Source organism: Nomascus leucogenys, chromosome 9 (assembly GCF_006542625.1).
Source record: "Nomascus leucogenys isolate Asia chromosome 9, Asia_NLE_v1, whole genome shotgun sequence".
Lineage (NCBI taxonomy): Eukaryota > Metazoa > Chordata > Mammalia > Primates > Hylobatidae > Nomascus > Nomascus leucogenys.
In genome coordinates this window covers 99411159-99433326 of record NC_044389.1, presented here as the reverse complement: position 1 = coordinate 99433326, position 22168 = coordinate 99411159, and the positions used below count along the sequence as shown (strand labels likewise).

The 22168-nt window shown below is 35.0% G+C and overlaps 1 protein-coding gene across 4 annotated transcripts in view; it reads right to left on the bottom strand.

Moving 5' to 3' along the window:
• MINDY3 (MINDY lysine 48 deubiquitinase 3) overlaps positions 1 to 22168 on the bottom strand; it is an 83553-nt gene that overhangs the window by 41399 nt on the left and 19986 nt on the right. For 3 of the 4 annotated variants that reach the window (XM_003257679.4, XM_030819251.1, XM_030819250.1), the window contains exons 5-9: positions 20138 to 20189; positions 19106 to 19220; positions 16438 to 16511; positions 15522 to 15601; positions 3590 to 3660 (exon numbers count right to left, since the gene is read on the bottom strand). In XM_003257679.4, coding sequence (XP_003257727.1) covers positions 3590 to 3660; positions 15522 to 15601; positions 16438 to 16511; positions 19106 to 19220; positions 20138 to 20189 — 392 coding nt within the window. The remainder of the gene's footprint in view (positions 1 to 3589; positions 3661 to 15521; positions 15602 to 16437; positions 16512 to 19105; positions 19221 to 20137; positions 20190 to 22168) is intronic. The other variant, XM_030819252.1, reaches the window with a different exon arrangement.

The following is a 22168-nucleotide window of genomic DNA, read 5'->3' as shown; positions in this document are numbered from 1 at the left end:
CAGTTCCAGAGTGGACGAGGATTTTAGAGGTGAGCTGTGCAAGTCCTTCAGTTTATACATAAGGAACCAGAGAAATACACAGGATCTGTGCCTGGTCTCATCTCAAGCAACTAAATAGTACAGAGCTAGAATTAGAACTTAAGTTTTCTGACTTCTACTCTGATAGATTTCCATCACATCACATGGTGCCTCGTGTGGTGAAGAGATTAGATATTAACCTTTCTTTTAGAAAAAGTGTGTATTTAAATTAAGGTAGAAGTAAAAAAAAAAAAAAAGGATAAGATCAAAGAATACATGAATGCTAAACTCATGGAATGTTTTATAATAGTAAAAATATATTGAATGCATAAATGTCATCACTTTGAACAACAGTTTAACACTTCCTCAGAAAGTTAAAAACAGAATTACTGTATGACCAGTAATTTCGCTCCTTGGTATATACCAAAGAGAAATAAAAACATGTTCACAAAAAATTTGTACATCAATGTTTACAGCAGCCCTAGTCATAACAGCTAAAGTAGAAACAACCCAACTGATGAACAGATAAAACTGGTTTAACATACAAAAGAATATTATTTGGTCATAAAAATGAAATACTAACACATGTAAAAAACACAGATGAACAATGAAAACACTATGCTAAGTGAAAGGAGCCAGAAACGAAAGGCTATATACCATATGATTCCATTGCTATGAAATGTACAAAAGAGGTAAATCCACAGAGGCAGAAACAGAGTAGTGGTTTCCAGGGGCTGAGTGGGAGGAGCACGTGACTGCTAATGGGTTTAGAGCTCCTTTTGTGGGTAAGGAAAATATTGTGGAATTAGATTGGAGTAATGGTTGCAGAGCATCGTGAATATATTAAAAAGCCCTGAATCGTATGCTTTAAAATGGTGAATCTTCTGGTATGTGAGTTATAAATCTATTTTTTTTTTTAAAGTAGAGTCAAAAGTAGCCATAGCCACCTTATTCTTTGTTGGTTTGTATGTGTGTGTTGAGAGGGAGAGAGAGTGCAGGAAGGAGAAAGAGATTATTTCATCACCTTAATTGTATTAATGCATGTATAGTCAAAATGATATTGCAAAATGTTAATTTCATCTTTAAAGGGAAATCTGCTACACTTATCAAAGCACGGGGTAATGTTCAGACTTACAAAATTAACACAAGCTCAATGACTTCCTTAATGCCATTCCTCCAAGCATCTGATAAAAAGTAAACGTAAAATACACATAGAATTTGAGAAGTCAGATAGAGATGAACACTGTAGCATCATACAGTTTTTCAAAAAATGCTGTCTTGACTCACTTTTGAGGCCCTGGCTAGAGGCCAGTCATTCCCTTGAAAAAGATAGCTAATTAAGTTCTTACTCCAGCCACTACCATTATAGGTCTCTCACACTCCAGGGATCACCCTAATCACCCTGGAGTCAGGTACCAGACAGACTACTAGGGATAACCCAAGAGCCCCCCAGAGTTATCCAAATTAGCCAATCCACAGGGGAGCCCACGCAATCTAGCTGACCCCATCCTACACTTCAGGTACATAAGCTGCTCTTATGGCTAGAGCTTGCTGTACCCCAGTCCCCAGATGTAATCCTGCATGTGGCCCTGCCTGGCTTCCCTCCCTCATTTGCAGTTGGAAGCAGTTGGAAGGAAGAGAGTTTTGCCTTTCACCTAACCAAGTGTTAGTGTGTTTTGTTGTGCATTAACAGAATCCTTAAATCTTATTTAAAACCATAGTTAACTGCTAAAACACTATAGCAATATGTAAACAGAAGAATATACAGCAGCGGTTGACTTCCCACTAAGATCTTGAGGGGAAAAACATTCTTCTGTTCTACCTAAAAATTAAAGCAAAGTAAAGCCTACATTTAGAAAACCTTACAATTCTGGTGAATATGTCCATTCATTCATTCAACAAATATTTCTGAGCACCTGGCACTTAATATGTACTTAGCAATGTCCCTGTTTCCAGAGTCTACATTTCATTACAGAAGACAATAGAAAAGCAAACTCAAGATTTAAAAAGATAGGTAAACAAAAACGGTCATTAATTATTCCTATTGAATATTGTGGAAAAGAATAACTGAGGGAGTAGTCAAGAAAAAAGTCTCTGAGGTACGATCTGCAGTCCAGCCTGAAGGGGACAGTGAGCCATCCATCTCAAGAGCTGGACGACTCCAGGCAGAAGGGACAGCAAGCACTGGAGAGGGCTGGGCATGTCTGGGAAAGTAAGAGGACACCAGTGTGGCTGCAGGACAGCAGTAGAGAAAGCAATGCAACTGCAAAGACCATCAGGGTCTTAAGGGATACACAGGAAATATTTCCAAATATAAAATCTCCACCCCCTAGCCTCATACAAGATGCAGGCATGCGTGCACATCCCACCTGCCCCACCCCCGCCTCCACGCTTAACTTTCTTTAGGATCTAAGAATGTGTGTGTATATGCATTAGGGGGAAGGGGACACACTTTGATGCTCTAGTTGCCAGGCTATTTCAGAATAGCTTTAGTTTATACAATTAAAGTCACCGAAAATAAAAGTCACTGAAAATACTGTTTAACCATATGATCACTACTAAAGGAGTAAGGGCAGGACAAATCAGATTTGATTATCATATGCATATCACCCAGTGTTCAAGTGAAACATGAAAAAGGAATGCTGTCTGACAAAAAAGAGGATCAACCATGATTATTGTTATTACATATAATCGTCACCATCCGAACCCCTGCTATGGAACCCTGTTCTAAAATAGAAGGCGAGCTGCCTTAGGCTCATGCCTGTAATCCCAGCACTTAGGGAGGGAGGCCAAGGTAGGAGGATAACTTGAGGTCAAGAGTTTGAGATCAGCCTGGACAACATAGCCAGACCCTGTCTCTATTTAAAAAAAATTTTTTATGAAAAAGAAAACTAGATCTACTTCTTTCTCCCAAATCATGACATCTTATGAAGTGCAAGTCAATAATGGTTTAAATTCCATTTAAAACGATTTACAATACCCATTTCAGGTTGTTTCGGACTGTGTAGGAGGAGAATGAAATAAACGGCAATAAATGAGAGTTCCATGGCAGTTCCTAACCCTAGTGCATGTGTCAAAGAGTTTAATGCTGTAAAATGCTTGAAATTTTTTTCAGTGTGAAATCATTTTTCAGATGGAATAGATAAAAGTCAGAATTTCAGGCATCTGGCAATTCTTTCTCTTTGCCTAATAAAGTATTACCAGTTGTTTTAGTGAGGCATATTCTTCATTAGGTAATAAAGAAACAGTGCTTTCTTCATTCTCATTTTGCCAAGAATAAATTCATATTCAATAATAGATGTCTGTGGCTTTTTTGAATTATTTTGTACTGGGTTCTGCCACTCCTCCTACAAAAAGTAACAATAGACCTAGCATAGGAAACTCAGCATAATCAGCCGGCTTAACCACACTTAATAACCCTGCTGGTTTAGGGTGGGGGATAGGAAGGAAGAAGAGAGCCGTACCGAACAATAGTGCTGTGCTCAAATGTGCTGTCAGAGGAACAAAACAGTATCCACAATAGTGGACATCTAAACAGAAAACATTCAAAGTACCTTAAAAATCAATTTACCTTACAGTATCTTAAAGCTTCCATTAGTGTTAAAAATCCTACAGCTGCTTGTTCATGTATACCAAGAAGTTCTGCAAAAACAACAACAACAACAAAAAACGAAAACTTAGCATTGTAGTAGTGTGTATAAACTCGAAACGTACTTATATGTATATATATTTATACTACACCAAAACTTTTTAACTTTTACCCAAAACTATACTTTAAAACTTAGCATGTATTTATTAGGAGGTAATGTCAACTAATCATTACAGTACTGCTCATTATAAAATACCATTGGATCAGGTTTGTGGTGGGTAAATGTGATACTATAGATGTATATTAAATGTATTTATAAAACTTGATATTCAGGTTAACTTTTTAAATGAAAGAATTTACTCCCTGAAATCCATGCAATTGTTGACAAAAATACAACAAGAAAAAGAGGCTTAATACCTATGTAAAAGGGCTAACTTGAATTGACTTTGATTTTGAAAAACAAATGGATATGCTAATCACTGGTAAAATTTATCATTAGGTAGTAGTGACTCTACTTGCCTAATACTTAAAACATGGACATTTAAAGCCATCCCTCTTTCCTATAAACACAGGCTGTGTGCTTAAGACTGGCGAAATAAAGATGAATAGAAAATGATCTCCGCCTTAGAAAGGCTACGACTTGACCAGACATGACAGATGAAAAAAACATGTGGTCTCTCTGTACACACACACGGAGTGGTATGAGAGTACCTGCTTACAGTGTTAGGGAAGGCTTATAAAAGTGATAACAGGGAGTTGAATCTTGAAGCGTATTACAGTTTTCCAGGCCAAAAAGAGGATGACAAGAAAATTCAAAGCAGAAGAAAACAACAAACAGGTATGGAAAATCGATGCATTTAAGGAATGAAGAATTTGGCAAAGTTTCCTTAAATGTTTCTGGCCTGGAGGGACATGATAAATAGTGATTAACACAAAGAATTAAGAAGTAAGTTCTCGACTCCTGTGAAGAGGTAACATGAGTTTGGTTTTAGACAAGCTGGGATTGAGGTACCTTTACATGCTCTAGCTAGAGAGGGATAAATAGCCGGAAGTAAGGCTCAGGAATACAGGAGAGAAACGTCAGGGTTGCAGATAAAGATTTGGGAATCACCAGCATAGAGATGAGAGTTAAAGTTATGGATATGGGTAAGTCAGAACAGACATAACACAGAGAATAAAAATGTGATGATAATAAAGTCTTTTCATAAAAGATACCCTTCAGCTAACATACATTAATATAATAATATATTTGGGTCCATAATATATCTAAAAAGCATTTCTTTCTGGCTAAAAATTATGTTCACTGTAAACATAATGTATATATAACTTTGCATCCTTTTTACCATCTGGTCATGTTTTGTCCATTTTTCCATTAGGATATATTTTCTTATCAATTAATGTAATAAGAATATTAACTCTGTCATTTTTGTGGCCAACATTTTACTATGTAGCCTTAACTACAACATCTAGATGGTGTAAGGCAAGAGCTGACAGTTTAACTTTCTGGATTGGTAAATCCAAAATTAATAGAAGGTGCGTATACATACAATTTATACTTTGTCACTAGCTTCTTACAGGCACAGATCGGATAGAGCAATGGTTCTTTAATTGTGGTTTAGGACTCCTCAGGGACCACAAGACCCTCTTAGAGACTACGTGAGATCAACACGATTTTCATAATATGATGTTAATTACCTTTTTACATTTACTCTCTCATAAGCACAGAGTTTTACGGAGGTTGATCTGTTATATTGTATCAGACTGAATTTATAAGCATATATGAAGATCCGGCTGTCTACTAATAAGCCAAGCATTAAAGGGATTTGCAAAAATTTAAAACAATGTCACTCTCCTCAATTTTTGTTAAGTTTATTTAAAATGTTATTTATGTTAATATTAATGAGTATATATATATTTTTTTAAATTATGTTTTATTTCTACAAATTTAGGAGGTAAATGTGAAATTTCTTTAAACACATATACTACATCATGATCAAGCCAGGGTATGAAGAGTGTCCATTGCTCAAGTACAATGCAATTTTCTTAAGCAGAGTGATCTTACTCTGCTATCAAATATTGAATTTACTCCATCTTACTGTATGTTTGTACTCTAACCCACTCCCCTCATGCTTCCCCCACCGCCTGCCACTGACCCTTCCCAGTATCTGTTATCTATTGTTCCACTTTCTACCTCCATGTGATCAAATTTGTTTAGATCCCACATATAAGTAAGAGCGAGTGATTTTGTCTTTTTGTTCCTGGCTTATTTCACTTAAGATTATGACCTCCAGTTCCATTCATGTATACTGCAAATAACAGGATTTCATACTTTGTTATTGTTTATAGAATTCCAGTTTCTTTATCCATTGACCTGTTGATGGACACTTAGGTAGATTCCCTATCTTTGCTATTGTGAATGGTGCTGCAATTAGCATGCATGTGCAGGTATCCCTTAGATATACTTATTTCTTTGTCTTTGGGTAGATACTGAGTAGTGGGATTGCTGGATCTGGTAATCCTATTTTTAGTTTTTTAAGAAATCTCCATACTGTTTTCCATAGTGGCTGTACAAGTTTATATTCCCACCAATAGCATATAGGAGTTCTCTTTTCTCTATCTTCGCCACACTTCTGTTGTTTTTAAATAGCCATTCTGACTGGAGTAAGATGACATCTCATTGTGGTTTTGATTTGTAGTTCTCTCATGATCAGTGATGTTGAACATTTTTTCATATACCTGTTATTTTAAAGTGAATTAATACGTATTTAAAAATTTCTCAATCTCTAACTTGAAAAACATGGATTATTTGCTTTGGGATCATCTGTAAGAGTGTAAAGGGAATGAGATTAAAAGGTCTTAGAATCTTCAGGTTAAAGCAAAACAAGGGAGAGGAGAAGAACAGCCCAAATAGGTATAAATGGATATGTCATATCTTCGCAAACTTTTCTCTCCCTTTCTTTTTTAAATGTAAGCAACACCAAATGTTTTCATGTAAAAAGAATACATACATTGGGAAACAGTTTCACAATTTAATTTCTAAAATCAGTTACCGCCACCTAGTGTTACAATTAGATACTACATCATCTATTTCCCTGGATTTTTAAACAAATGTCTAATAATAATATCATGTTACTAAATACAGCAAACTAGTTGTTCGTAATTCTTGGGTAATGAACTATTTAGATTTGATCAGTAAACACATGCTTAGACATCTAGTCTGGATGGTAGTATTTTAAAAATGTATTATGCCTGTTTTCTTAAACAGAATATATACTTAATATTTTTACCTTCTTATGATAGTTTCAAGAGCATCACACTAGGAAAATTTACTTTTATGCCAAGTCATAATACAGTGAGGATTTAATATTCTCACGTTACGATTTATAGAATTTATTTGTATGAGATTTTCTCAATAAGCCTTGAAAGTGTCTATTTTCAAGTATCCCTAATCTGAAAATCTGAAATCCAAAATGCTCCAAGATCTGAAGCATTTTGAGAGCCAGCATGACTCTCGAAGGAAATGTTCATTACAGCATTTTGGATTTCAGATTTTCAGATTAGGGATGCTAAACTGGGGAGGAAAAATGCAAATATTTCCAAATCTGAAAAAAATCAGAAATCTTAAATGCTTCTGGTCCCAAGCATGTACTCTACATTTGCGAAAAATTCTAATTACTTTGTGATTATATTCTTGTTTTCTTTGCCAGAATTAATTTACTATCTTTTATTATCAGAGACGGGGTTTTGCCATCTTTCCCAGGTTGGTTTCAATCTCCTGGCCTCAACTGATCCTCCCGCTTTGCCCTCCCAAACTACTGAGATTAAAGGCACAAGCCAATATGCCCAGCCTAACTGATTATCTTATAAAAGAGAATGAAACAAACCATCAAGACTCATTTAGTTTCTGACTGCATTTTTAGGAGTTCCACATATTAAGTGGAATATAACCAGACAAGCACCAGAGAAACATGACTATTTTTTGGCCTAACTATAATATCTGTTTCTGTTTATTTTTTAATTGACAAATTAAAGTTGTATATATTTACAGTGTACAACATGTTTTGAAATATGTATACACTGTAGAATGGCTAAACTGAGCTAATTAACATATGCATTATTCTATGTATGAGTCCATCATCTTTCAATTAGGTATGCATTTGACTGGCTGTAATACCGATTTCTTTTTATAAAAACAAAACAAAAACCCACAAAAAACTAAGAAACTTCTGGGTTTCTGAATTACAAGAGTTAACTCCTCTATCCCTATCCCATAAAGAAAATTTTAAAATAAAAATAATCATCAAATAAGCATACAAAAATAAATAAACAATATGGACAAAAATAATGTACAAATACTGAAGAATTCCTTTAAGATAAAAAAGAGACCATGAAAAAATTAATCTACAGAAAATCAAAATCAAAGAAAACTTTAGCTCAACATACATGCAATAGTACAAAATGAAGACGGATGGCAGGTAGAGAGACAGACCACAAAAGGATCTGAGAACCTTAGATGGAGTTTGGATTTTATTTTAAGTGCACAGGGAAGCCAGCCATCGAATGGTTTTAAGGGAGAGAGAAACAGGATCTCATTGAGTTTGAAAAATATCACACTAGCCACCGTGAAAGAGTGGGCAAGAATGCATTTAGTTTGATTAGTTCTACTGTAACTTATTTCTGTTGTATTGGAGAAGCAAAAGATGGTTTCAAAAGCTGGGGTAGAATGAAGTATATGGATTCAGGACCATATAATCTATATAAAACACTAAATGATTTTTACTGAAGAATGTACAAAACAATCTAGTTGGGAAGATAATATGTAAAGATGTAATTTCCTCAAAATAACCTACAAATATAATGTAATCAATCCAAATCTTCAAAGATTTCTTAAAATTGGAACTTGAAAAGCAGGGAGAAAAGTTCAATTGCAATAGATAACGTAGAAATGACTATGACAATTTTGTAAAAGTATAACGTCAGGAAACATGCTAATGAACATCAAAGTATATTATAAAACTATGTAATTGCGAAGTTTTGCATAAGAAGTCACAAATAAATAGATCAGTGGAATAGAATAAAAACATGTAAATATGCAAAAATGTATTTAACAAAAAACGTATTTCCTATCTGTGGAGAACTGACTGGAATTAGGACATTAGATAATTCTTTGAGAAAAAGTCAAAAGGCAGATCCCCAACTCATACCATTCATAAATACATAATCCAGATAGACTAAAGAGCCAAACATTAAAAAACAAAAAGCCCACAAAAGCGTTTTTGGAAAATACTAGAGACTATTCTCTTGCGGTGGAGCCAGGCATGATGGTGCACGTCTGTAGTCTCAGCTACTTGAGAGACTGAGGCAAGAGGACCACTGGAGCCTAGTCTGAGGCTGCAGTGAGCTATGACTGCAACACTGCACTACGGCCTGGGTGACAGAGCGAGATCCCGTCTCTAAAAAATGAAAATAAAAAATCTGGGGGTGGGAGACACATAAAACTGATATAACGGTAGTTAAAAAAAAAAAAAAAGCCCAAATAGAAGCCATCTAAAAAAAGAGACCAAATGATTTAACCACATAAATATGAAAGCCAGCCAGGCGCGTAGCTCACGCCTGTAATCTCAGCACTTTGGAAGGCGGAGGTGGACAGATCACCTGAGGTCGGGAGTTCGAGACCAGCCTGGCTAACATGGTGAAATCCCATCTCTACTAAAAATAGAAAATTGCTGGACGTGGTGGCGTATACCTATAATCCCAGCTACTCGGGAGGCTGAGGCAGGAGAACTGCTTGAACCCGGAGGTTGCAGTAAGCCAGGATCGTGCCACTGCACTCCAGCCTGGGTGACAGAGTGAGACTCAGTCTCAGTAAATAAATAAATAAATAAATAAAAGCCTTGGATATAAGAAAATATATCATTAACAAAGTTATCAAGAAAGAGAAGGCTGGGTGACAATATTTGCAGCAAAGGTCAAACAGAGAACTAAGACAATTTAAAGACAAAGAACTGAACAAAAGAAAGTAACTCCTCCTCCCCAAATGCCAAAAAGATGGGAAGAGGTAATTCACAGAAGAATACTAAAAACTGACAAACACATGAAGAGATGATCAAGCTCAGGCTCAATGAGCACCAGAGAAATGTGAATTAAAACAGGCTATCACTTGTCAACAAACTGACAAAATGTTAAAGATGGACAATTCTAAATGTCAGGCGGGATGCAGAAAAATACAAACTCTCCTACACATTTGAAAGAATAAGTTTATACTTTTACCAGTTGATAAAGCAAATTTTAGAAGGACATTTGGCATTATCTATCAAAATTTAACAGATGTTCCTCAAGAAGTTAAGCCTTATGAGTTACTGTATGACCCAGGATTTCAACTCCTTGGTCTATGGCAAAGAAACACCAAAATATACATCTCATAAAAACCTGTACATGAATGTTCCTCACAGCATTACTCATAATGGCCAAGTGGAAACACTCCACATGTTGGCGAACGAATTAATGCGGTACATTGGTGCAATGGTATGTTATTCATCAATAAAGAGGAGTGAAGTACTGGTACATGCTAAAACATGGTCACCTTGAAAATATTATACTAAGTGAAATCAATCAGTCACCAAAGACTAGATAGCGTATGATTCTATTTCTATGAAACATCCTGAACAGGCAAATCTATAGAGCAGAAAGTAGATGAGCGGCTGCCAAGGCTAGCGTGGAAGGAAGTATAAGGAGAACAGGGTTTCTTTTTGAGATGATAAAAATGTTTTAAAATTGATTGTGGTGATGGCTAAATAACTCTGAGAAAATATTTAAAATACTGAATTGTCCATTTTAAATGGGTGACATGCATATGTGAATATCTCAATAAAGCTATAGGTAAAAAAAAAAATTAACAGATGCCTAAAATTTTAATACACTTTCTACTTTTAGAAATCTAACCTGTAGGTATACTTATATACGGAAAGACATATATACAAAACATGTTTACTACAGCAGTTTCTTATAGCTAAAAATGGAAACAATCTGTTTACCATAAGGAAACTCAAGGCAAAAGACAGACTAGGAAAAAAATACATTTACTGACATGAGATATACATTCATTCAGCATTTACTGGACTTATTTCCTGCTCTGACAACATAGTAGGAGGTAGGTATTATGGAAAGAAAAATTATAATTAAATAGTTACTCATTGAAAATCCTTAGGCAACTTGCTTTACCTCTCTAGGCTTCAGTTTCCTTCTTCATAACATATGGAGTAATACTTTCCTTGAAGGTTGTTGTAAAGATTAAGATCCTACTTCCAAAATGCCTACACTGGCCCATAGAAAAAATTTAGTTTCCCTCAAAAGCCTATGCACCTCGTTTACAGAAACAAGAACATGTGCACAAAGAACTATGATGCGAGGTGTAATAGAATGAAGCCGACTGAGGTAAAGCACCATAGATGATCAGAGGGAGGAGAAAACCTTTCCTGCTGTCGGGGTTAAGTGGAGAGACATTAAATATGAGTTAACATTTTAATGGGGCCAGATGGAATGGGCAGGAGGACATTTGGGGAAAGTACCATTGTGTTTAAGGACGGGGAGGCAGAGCCATCTAAACAGAACAGTGGTTCTTAATCCTGACTACACAGTTATCACTTGCTTAAAAATATATGAATGCCCAGATTCCAGCTGACAACAATTCCATTACAATCTCTATCTAGGTGGTGTGGCCTTGGCATACGATTTTAAATTTCTCCTAGTTAATTGTGATGTGCAGCCAAGTTTGAGAACCAGTGGATTAAGGCACTGGATTTGTGAAGGAGACTAGTAAAAGATTATTAACATAGGGTTGAGTAGGAACACAGAGGCTCTTGAATGCTGAGAAGCTGAAACTTCAGTTGGCAAGCATTAGCAAGAGAGTCACTGAAGGCACTGAGCAGAGAAATAACCTAACAGGACGTGTAAAATAAAATCATTAACTTGTCAGTTTGTAGAATATACTGGAGTGGAATGACAGATAGAAAGCTATAGCATGATAGTCTAGACAGGTGAGAGTAATGAGACCACAACAGACTTGGCGAAGGAAGAAAAAAGAGCGGGGCTAGCATTTCTGTGCTTGTGCTAGGCAGCATATATGAATATGTCTATTTCTAACCTCAATGCACAGGTAAGAAAACCGAGGCTCAGATAATTTAGCAGTTTGCCCACTGTCAAACAGCAGAGGCATAAACTGGTGCCATTGCCGAGGCCTCTGCTTGTTCCACCATGGCACAGTGTCCTGAGGTACCACTTGGCCTCTGTGAGAGAAAGTTCGAGAATGGAGAATCTCGAAGAGTCAGCAACTCATTAGATACATGACAGTAAGGTACAAATAACTAGCAGGTTTTCAAATAAAGCTTGTTGAATAAATTAACATCAGAAACATCATGGCAAGCTACATAACCAATCTTTGCCCTCAAGTGTTTCAATTTTCTATAAAGGCCAGTTACAACTACTGATGATTTTAAATTTTTCCTAGTTAATTGTGATGTGCAGACACGTTTGAGAACCAGTTGTTGCTAAGAGTGCTCATTATGCAGCAGTGGCAAACATGTATTGAATGGTGCTTAAGGACTTGATGAATATCTCTTTTTTTGCCATTTTCTCACCTCATTCTAACTATCCTGTGATAATCATTCCCGTTGGAGGATGAGAAAGAGGCACTGAGTGAAGCAACTTGTTTAATTCCACACAGTTTAATAAATGGCGCAACTGAGATTCCAACCACAGTAGTCTAATTCCACACAGCTAACATACTTAATGATACACTGCCTCTTACACTACATGTTAGTCTTGAGTGCTGTAATACCTATGTGAGATGGCATGGGAGTTCATCTTCTTTAAATTCCACAGTACACCTGAGAGGCAGGTATCTGCCCCATTTATAGAGAAGAAGCTGAGATTGAGACTTTAATCCAAAGATTTCTGTCTGTGGTACAGAGTTAGTAAATAAGCCATGCAGTGTGCCACCTTCAGGGAGAATGAGGGGTAGGAAAAGGCTATGATTTTCGCAGGTAGTGAGGTCTTTGCTTTAGGAGAACAAATGACACAGATTTCAGATCATAGAGAGTAAATATTTTAGCAATGCAGACAAGGAAATTCTGCTGGTGAAAGGATGGAGAGAAAGAGTTTTGTTGCCTGGTCGTTACACACCACGGTTTTTGTTTTAGGCAGTAGAAGCCACCTAAATTTTGTGTAGACCAAGGAAGAGAGTCACATTTAATAGAAGAGACTGTAAATGGAATCAACAGTAACTCTGGAAAGATACACAGTTCTTCTGAAACAGGAAAAAAGAATATGCTGAAAAAAGACAACTTGAGATTCTAAAGTCAGCTGAGAGTGAGTGGGCAGAGGTAAAGTTAGAGACTCATAAAGAGGAGAAGGGATTTGAATTCACTGCCTTAAGCAGTGGTAGATAAAGGAGTTATGAGGAGTAGAAAAAAGGGTTACAATGTGCAGTCAGCAGTAAGAGTTTAAATGAGTTTAAGTAGGATTAATTTAGAGTACGCCCAACCAATAAAACTTGTAACGAGGTTTCTTTTCTAGCAATAATCAGCCTGGCAGTGGGAGGGAAAATGTGTACTCTGTGTTATCCAGGAAAAACCAAGAAGGTTCAGTGAAACATAAATGGGGTATTTTTCTCATTTTTAAGTTTGACGACTGAAAGTTCGCTTCAAATAAACATTCCAAAATGCAAGAAATATACCCTATTTTCTTTTCCATGTTAGCTATTTCAAAGTTATTGCTTAGTTTTGGCTTTTAAACTATACAGAAAAAAGGTCCACAGCAAGATGACAGCCTTGAAAAGCACGATTTCAAGAAACAAAAATGACGTATGTGTACATCTCAAGAACCGAAACTGATAACTGACTAATATATTCTGTAAACGAAGTAACGACTTCATGGCAAGAGCTGCCTAAGGAGCCTCCTATTCTTTTTTTTTTTTTTTTTTTTTGAGATGGAGTCTCGCTCTGTTGCTCAGGCTGGAGTGCAGTGGCGCGATCTCAGCTCACTGCAACCTCCGCCTTCCAGGTTCAAGCAATTCTCCTGCCTCAGCTTCCAGAGTAGCTGGGACTACAGGCATGCATCACCACGTCTGGCTAATTTTTGTATTTCTAGTAGCGACGGGGTTTCACTGTGTTGGCCAGGCTGGTCTCGAACTCCTCACCTCAGGTGATCCATCCACCTCGGCCTCCCAAAGTGCTGGGACTACAGGCATGAGCCACTGTGCCTGGACATAGAGCCTCCTATTCTTGAAATCTCATTCTGTTAGTCCTGCCAATGAAAGTTATCTCATCTCAGTCTATGAGAGGTTGGGTGAGGAAAAGCCTAGGGAGGCAGAGGAGTATTCTGGTTTGGGGACTAGGAGAAGCTATTGAGAATCCGGAGAATGCGTAGAAAGATGAACCACACTGATGAGTACCAAGTGCGAGAGAGAGTGATGCGCTAAAGACGGTGTGGGAAGGGTCAGGCCAGAGCACACAGTAAGAAGTATCAAGGACAGAGGGCCAAGTGGGATGAGGCACCTCAACCCAAGTTCAGCAAGAACCTATTGCTTCCCTAATCATATGAGGTAAGATACCTGAGGGTCCAGAAACAACTGGAAGAAGAAAGAGGGGAGTGTGCAGAAGCCATCACAGGTGAAAGAGAAACAGAGAGACCAAAAAACCCTGTATATTACCCAAGAGACACTGAAATGAGATTTTTTTTCACTGACAGGATTAAATGCTTTCAGCTATTAATCAGATTAAGGGTTGAAGAATAGGATGAGCTCAATTAAAGAGAGCCGAGCAAGATAATTTGTAGTTTTTTGTTCACGAATTTCACTGTTTAAACTCTGACCCTTTACTAGAAATCAGCAAAACTTCGTTCTCATTTTAACCTCGCCACTAAGTAAATAATTTTGCATATGAATTAAATAAAAAGCAAACTTAGTTCTTAAATTTTTTAAACAGTAATAAGGGTTGTACTGTGGTGCTTTTTAATTCTGAAGTTTTAATTTTACTGATTTTTTCCTTAATATTATACCCTTTCATGTTTCTGTTAATTAACTACACATTTCTGAATTTGAGAAAAATTCAAAGGGAAAATCATGAATCACTTCAATGGGAGCAAAAAGTGGTAACTATTATTTTCTCAATTATATTTGCTCTGTTTGACTGTGAGCTCTGGGAACTCTGGAGCTTCGTGTCCTATACCACATACTTCAGAGAGGCACACTGTGGTTACTTAATGTCAGTTAAATGAATAAATAAATGAATTCAGACTGACCCAGTAATAAAGTGAAGGGAATTTTATTCAGTTATGTATCAGCTCTCCTTAACAGAATGGACTGGCCAAAATGGGATCCATTTCAATGTGCTTAACAACATATGACGCCACAGGAAAGAAATAATAGAGACCAGAAATGGAAGTGGTAGTGGAAGAGTTGGTAATTTAAAAGTCTCAGTCAGTATTAAATTTGCTCAGTGTTTTAAAGTACGCACATTAAAAGTATTATAGGCAAAAACCCAAAGTAAGTATTTCACATCACCAGGCTTTGTAATGCTCCATTTTAAGCAAAGAATGCAGTACTATCTCTGAATAAATATGCACTGTGTTTATACATATTAAGAGTCGTAAATCCCAGTTTTATACCACAGAAAATGAAAGGCTTGAGAAGTAACTTGACAGAAGTCATACATTTGGGATTTGAACCCAAGATCACCTGGCTCCAAGATTAATGGTCTTAACATTATGGTGCCTTGAAAACTGTAAATGATTCTTCTATTAGAAAACACTTAACCTCTAGGTAACGTAGAGCCATTAAATAGACAAATAATAATCAGCTGTATTCCAATGAAATATTATTCATCAAAGAGAGCAACATAACAAAGAATATACTTACTCATTCCTGAGCACTCTCTATCACCGTCCCATACATTAGAAACAGCATGTCCCGTCAGCAGAAGATTAATTAAACTTTGGCTATTAATAAATATTAAAAAGCAATTAAATATGAATATAGTTGCCAAGTCAAATAATTCCTACAGCAAGGTATAAAGTAATGACTTTTCACATTAAATTATGTAAGAATTTACAAAGTTAGGGAAAACCTTACATTTTCCATTTTATATATTCGGCCTTGCTAAATGTATCACCAAATATATCAGCACAGTGGTATTTATTGTTCTACATATTCACATACATTTAACAACTTTATCTAATATATATTTAAATGGATAAAAAATGACAGACTAATAATTTACTTAATATTTACAATCTTTAAAAATGAATATATAATTATTAACATTTTGTCTTTGATGAAAGATACATGAATTTTCATCTTTGAGGCAGAAAGGTCTAAAAAGAAGGACTCACGTATTAGAGTACGTTAACTATCACTGTTTCATTGAGTTTTGGTAAAAATAACCATAAAAAGCTTGAGAAGGAGGGTGGTCCGAAAGGAAAATGGGGAATTTTTTTCTCCCAAGCATAGAAGCATTTACAAAGATATACTTATTTCTAAGTCAAAATGAATAAATTTTATGATTTAAAAAAATCATAAATGGATTTGTTAAAATACCTCCCCACTGTTATCTTAAAACAAAATATTTGCCCCAATAAATACATATATAAAATGAAATTAACATTTCATACGTCAAGCAAACAATGCATAAAACAAAGAAGTGCTCAAATCCATACATGTTGTACCATCAACACTACTGACAAACAAAATTACCTGACTCAGTCATGTTTTATCTGAAGTCAAGTTTCTAAAAACTGGAGTTCACATGAGGAGATAAGAGATTTTAGTTAATTACCTGCCATGTCCATATACAGGATCTATCAAGGGTTCACTTGCATCTTCAATTTCATTTTTTATGTTTTCAATGCCCTAAAGAAACAAGGAATTCATTGACTTATTTTAAAAAACTAAAATGAAAATTACCATTTTTTAAAAAACTGACTAGTTTACACTATAAACTAATACAATTATTTAAGTAACTTTTCTACCACGAGTAACTCAGATTTGAAATGGGGGTGCATTTGAGATAACTGTAAAAAATAGTTCCTCAAGTATCTTTTATTTTCTTTCATGGGCTCTATATAAAGAACACTCATGGGTGAAATATGTACTGTTGGTTAAAAGGGCAAGGAGAGAGAATTAACTTTTAATAGGAGAAAGGAGAAATTATTTAATAGTTAAATGAATTATTTAAAAGTTAAATGAATATGAGCCTGTTAAGGCAACTGATTTTTTTTAGATCATATACAAACTGATTGCAGTAAATACACACACACATGAATATTGATAGAGATAGAACATTAAATAATTTGCATTTTAATTATTTAACTGGTACATAAAATGGAAGGTCTACTTCTGATTGTATTTTCTCACCAATATGGGTCATTCAAATGTATACTGACAAAATGCAAATTAGGAGGGCAGGAAGTGCCTTCTTTTCTTAAAAACCAATTTCTTGATACTTTTTAAACCGTCAGAAGGGCACTCAACTCCCAAAAGTTCTAGACACTGGATAAGTACAAGAAAACCTACTTATTGTAACCTCATCAATTCCAGAAGGACAAAGATAAACTGCCATTCATTGTTCTATTCACTTAACTTTAGCCATTGTTTCTATCATATTAGAGGTCATTTCTAAGAATTAAATAGATGATTAATTAACAACCAAGATTTTTAATGAATGACTAAATCCCACAGGGGGAAACAAAGAAGCATGAGCTCTTACATGTGCCATCCTCGTAAACAATACAAATCAGGCTATGATAAAGTCAAGATGAATACTATCAGCAAGTGACACTATCACTACTGAGGAAGGGGATATCATTTTAAAGACCAGGTCAAGGAATGACAACTTGCATGATAATTTATTGGCTGTAAAGAAGAAGAAACAGAGGAGGTATCAAACGTTTTGAGCATAAGAAAGTTGGAGAATTACTGAACAGTCAAGAAGAGCTTATAAGAAACCAGTCATCTTAGATACCACCATCACTACTACTCCCAACATCTACACAACTAAGCACTTTGGGTTCTCTTATTTATTTATATTTAATAATCCAAATAGGTATTTATTTACATTTCTAAATATACTCCCTTTCTTTTCCATTCCATGACCTGTCCTACTTTAGGCTTCTCTTATTTCAGTACCCAATTTTCTAGTTTTCCTGACTCTAGTCTTATATTACAAACACCAACTCCATCCATCACAACTCCTATCCCAATTTAAGATCTTTTATCAACAAAAAGATCTTGTCACTCCCTTGTTCAAACTTTTTACTGTGTTCCAATTCTGAGCAGATGAAACCTCCTCTTTGTACAGTGTACACAGAAAGGCCTTCATATTCTAAGTCTTTTCTTACATACGTGCCCAGTCTCATCTTCCACAATTGCCTCTCTGGTGTCTTATGCTACAGTAAGGCTCAACTACTTAGATCTCCCCAAACCTGCATTATACCCTCAATCCTTTACACTTTTATACTTGCAGTGCCCACTGCTGGAAAAAATTTCCTCCAGCTTTTCCATATAGAAAACTTGCCCTCATGCATCAAGGTCCTATCTCTGTCAGATGGTCCCTACTAGAAACAGTATGCCCTTGATTCCATCTAATAGGTTCAGACAGAAGACCAAACGCCAAAACACACTGCCATAATGGAATTATTAATGTGCCAATTTTTTTTACAATGCTAAATAGATACCATTAAAAATGCATCCCATATTATTAATACAGACATAGTCCCTAGCATAGAGTCAATCAATGCTCAAAAAATATTTGTCAAATAAAAGAAGTTTAATTTCAGACATGATAGATCTAATAGCGTAGTCAACTGAGGCTAACACGTTACTAGAGCTATGAGATTGGTATTTGGGGAAAAAGAGTAGGACTAGAAGGGGACATATTGGAACTATTAAATAGCTATATAAAGGTAACCTGAGCAAATGAAATATCCATAAAAGGCATACTGGATCCAGGGAAGAAAATTTCTGGACTATAAAAATTTAGAGGAGGAGAGAAAAGAGCAGGAGGTAACAGGTAAAGAAGGAAACGAAGCTATCAAAGAAAACAAAACAAAATAAGAATGGTGAGACATTACAGAAAGAAAACTCACACAGTGATTTTTCAAAAAAAAAAAATCAAGAAATGGAATCAAGGTCAAAAACAGCTTCCAGAAGGGGTTAACGGGTCAAGTGCTACACGGAAGGATCAAAGGAAACACAATTTGGAAGAACTGACAGCATTTCACAACTAGAACATTACTGATAATCTCTGTAGTTCAAAAGAGCAGACGTGAAACTGCTTAAGCAACAAGTGAGTGCTGAGGAAACAGAAATTAACTCATTTTCAGGGTAAAAGATTTTTATTCTAAGAGTTTAAAAACACCATCAGGAATAAAATTACTCATCACAGCAGGAAAAACAGCACTAAACAACATTAATCAAAGGCAGAAAAATCATCTTCTTGAACACACCTTTGTCAGTAATACAGAATACAGAAAAAGCAATACTCCAAATTTATTTCCCCACATTGAATACTGGTCCAAGACAGCATCTTTTAATTCTGGTAAACTTCTGAACGATCTTTTTCTGGGGGAAAAAAAGAATTAAGTATTGGTATCATGATGAGATTAACTACATTCATAAAAGGGAAAATTTTTAAATTTTCTTATACATTAAAACATATACATACAAACAGGAAACTTTTGGGACGTTTCTAAATTTTTCAAATACAAATTTAGCCACTAAAACCAAAAGCTATTTCTGACAACTATCACTATATATGATATGTATCATTAAGAAAGAACACCTACTTGGCAGGGAACCTCTTCATCTCTTAGGTGAACTGTCTGGCATCAGTAAATTCTTCAATAATATACGGTTATTTAAAGAATAGAGTGGCCTTCTTGTAAGAGGGGGTAAACACAAAGAAAACTTCACTTTTTAAATCCTATAAGTCACTTAACAAATATGTGAATGCCAAAGATAACTTACACATTTGCGGCTTCTTTTAAAAGAAATTAATGTTACATTTTAAACCAAATGCCACCCATAATTCTATCAACAGCCATCTTTACCTTTTACTTTGTAATAAAAAGTTTAAATGCTCTAACGAAACAAAAATATCGGCATTCTTAATAAAAGGTATAGAAAACAGATACTGGCAAATAAGTAATAATTCTAATATTTATCCTACTAGAAATCTTTATATTTGTTTAGGACACAGACACATTAAGCTAAAATGATTTTTTTCATTTTAATGATGAAAAAGCTGTTTATTGTTTTTAAAAAGCGTATTTGGATAGTTAATTAAGGACTTAGCATAGTTTATACATTTACAAACTATTTTAATTTAATGGCAAATTAATCCTGAAGCAATGGATTTAAAATTTATGTTTAAGTAGCGCATTTCTATGTAAAACTAAGAACCTTTCCACAGTATGAAAAGACTTAAAGTGGCAATGTGTCCACAAAGTAAGTATTTTAAATGTTCCAATGTTACTTACTGAATTAATGCATGAAATCGCTCAAAGCCAAGCTCTTCGACAGCCAAGGCAGCTATACATAAAAGACACTTTTCAGCACTACACATGGCAAATAAATGACACAAGATACACACAGCAGGCTGTAAATACTTTCAAGCAATCAAAACTTTCCCTATTTCCTTACTCCCTTAAAATTCTCAGTTTATTTTCAACTTTATTATAACATTAATTTATATTTCAACATCTTTGTTATCATGAATATAACTAAAATGGATATAATACTGAGAATGTACAAGGGTGATTAAATAACATTTCAATTCAGCTATGCTAGGGCAGTTTATAAAGTATGAAAAATTACTGATAATCAGTGCCTCACATATCATAATGTGTCCTGCACTTTTAAATAATCTTTCAGATTATATAAATCCAAGTAATATCGTCAGAGCTAACCTTCCTTTTTATAATATAAAATCTTTAGGTTTAAGGCTTAATTATTAAACAAACATGTATAAAAAGGCATAACACTTTCAAACTACGCAGGTTCAATGACAGCTTTAAGTTTGTTTCCTCATTTATTTGTATAACTGTTAAAAAGTTTTCAGTAACTTATTTAGATTATGTTTATTAATCAAAGGAAATCGAAGAAAGCATTTTAATCAGAGGTAATGTTTATTGAGCACTTTACTAAGTGCCAGGCCCTTTTCTAAATGCCCTACATGTCTTACCTCATTTAATCCTCATATAAACCCTCTTAGCTCCATTTTACAGAAGAGGAACCTGAGGTACACAGAAAAATCCTCTCAAGGGCACATAGGATTAAACAGCAGAGATGAGACTTGAGCCCAGATAGTCTTGGCTCCAGGGAGTTATTTATCACAATGAATAACTTCACATATATTTTATAAAGCAAATCTTACTACTATCAAATATAAATTCTCACTGGTGAGTTAAGAAAATCGATTCATTATGAAGTCAAAATTTCAAATTTTTATTTACAATTTAAAATGTCACATTATGCTAGCTTTCCAAAGCCTAGCTGTAAGTGTTTCACATTTCATTTTAAAATCTTTAGCAGTCTAAATGGATTAAGTTATTTCTTGGTTTATGTGGGAAACAAACTGAAATTGAACCTGAGTATTCACTACTGCAAACGACTGTGCATTACCAATAAGCCAAAACTATACACACCACATAAGCCAATGAAATTAATGTTTGTAGAGAAAGTAATATTAACAAGAGGGGAAAACGCTTTACATTAAAACTTTCAGAAAAAGAAAATTCTACCTAATCTTTTCCAAATTATACTACTTGTTCTGCAATGTTAGATTATCTAAACAGTTTTACTGGGTATACTGCAAGAGTAGACATAAAGATAATAATTTAGAGAAAAGAGGCAAGCAAAATAAAAAGCTTAGCAGGCAGGGATGGTGAAAAAATATAAAACACAAGAAAAAGAACATAGCTGGGAATAAAGGAAAGAACAGGTAAAATAGATTGTTACATGGAATAAAAATTGTAATATAAATACAGTTCATTTGTCACTAAGGTAAATTCTCAAATTTTCAGTTAATAAAGTATTTCAAATGTATACATTATTAAAAAAATTTAAAATATGGTTTACTTCACGGCAACTTTTAAACTGAGATACAAAGTAAACTGGAAAAATTACTAAAATGTTTTCTGGAGGGTAATTCAATATAATATGCCCATCTAAATTAGTTACTGAAGTACCAAAGGGAATGCATTATAAGGCCCTTTAACCTACAGCAATGTGACCTATCACTACAGAACTGCAGAGCATATTTCACAGTATGCACTCAGTATACTATTAAGATACTAATGGAAAATGTTATATAAAAAGATCTTGCTGTTTTCTCACACATCAATATACAGACTGGCTTTAAGCACATAATCTTTAAAATACCCTTTCAAAAGATCAACAATTCCTCTTTCAAAATTTTCATATCCTAAATGAAACTATTAAGTGTGCTAACATCCACACAGTAAAACTTGGAGAATATGTTAAAACCAATCTTAATGACACTTTGGACT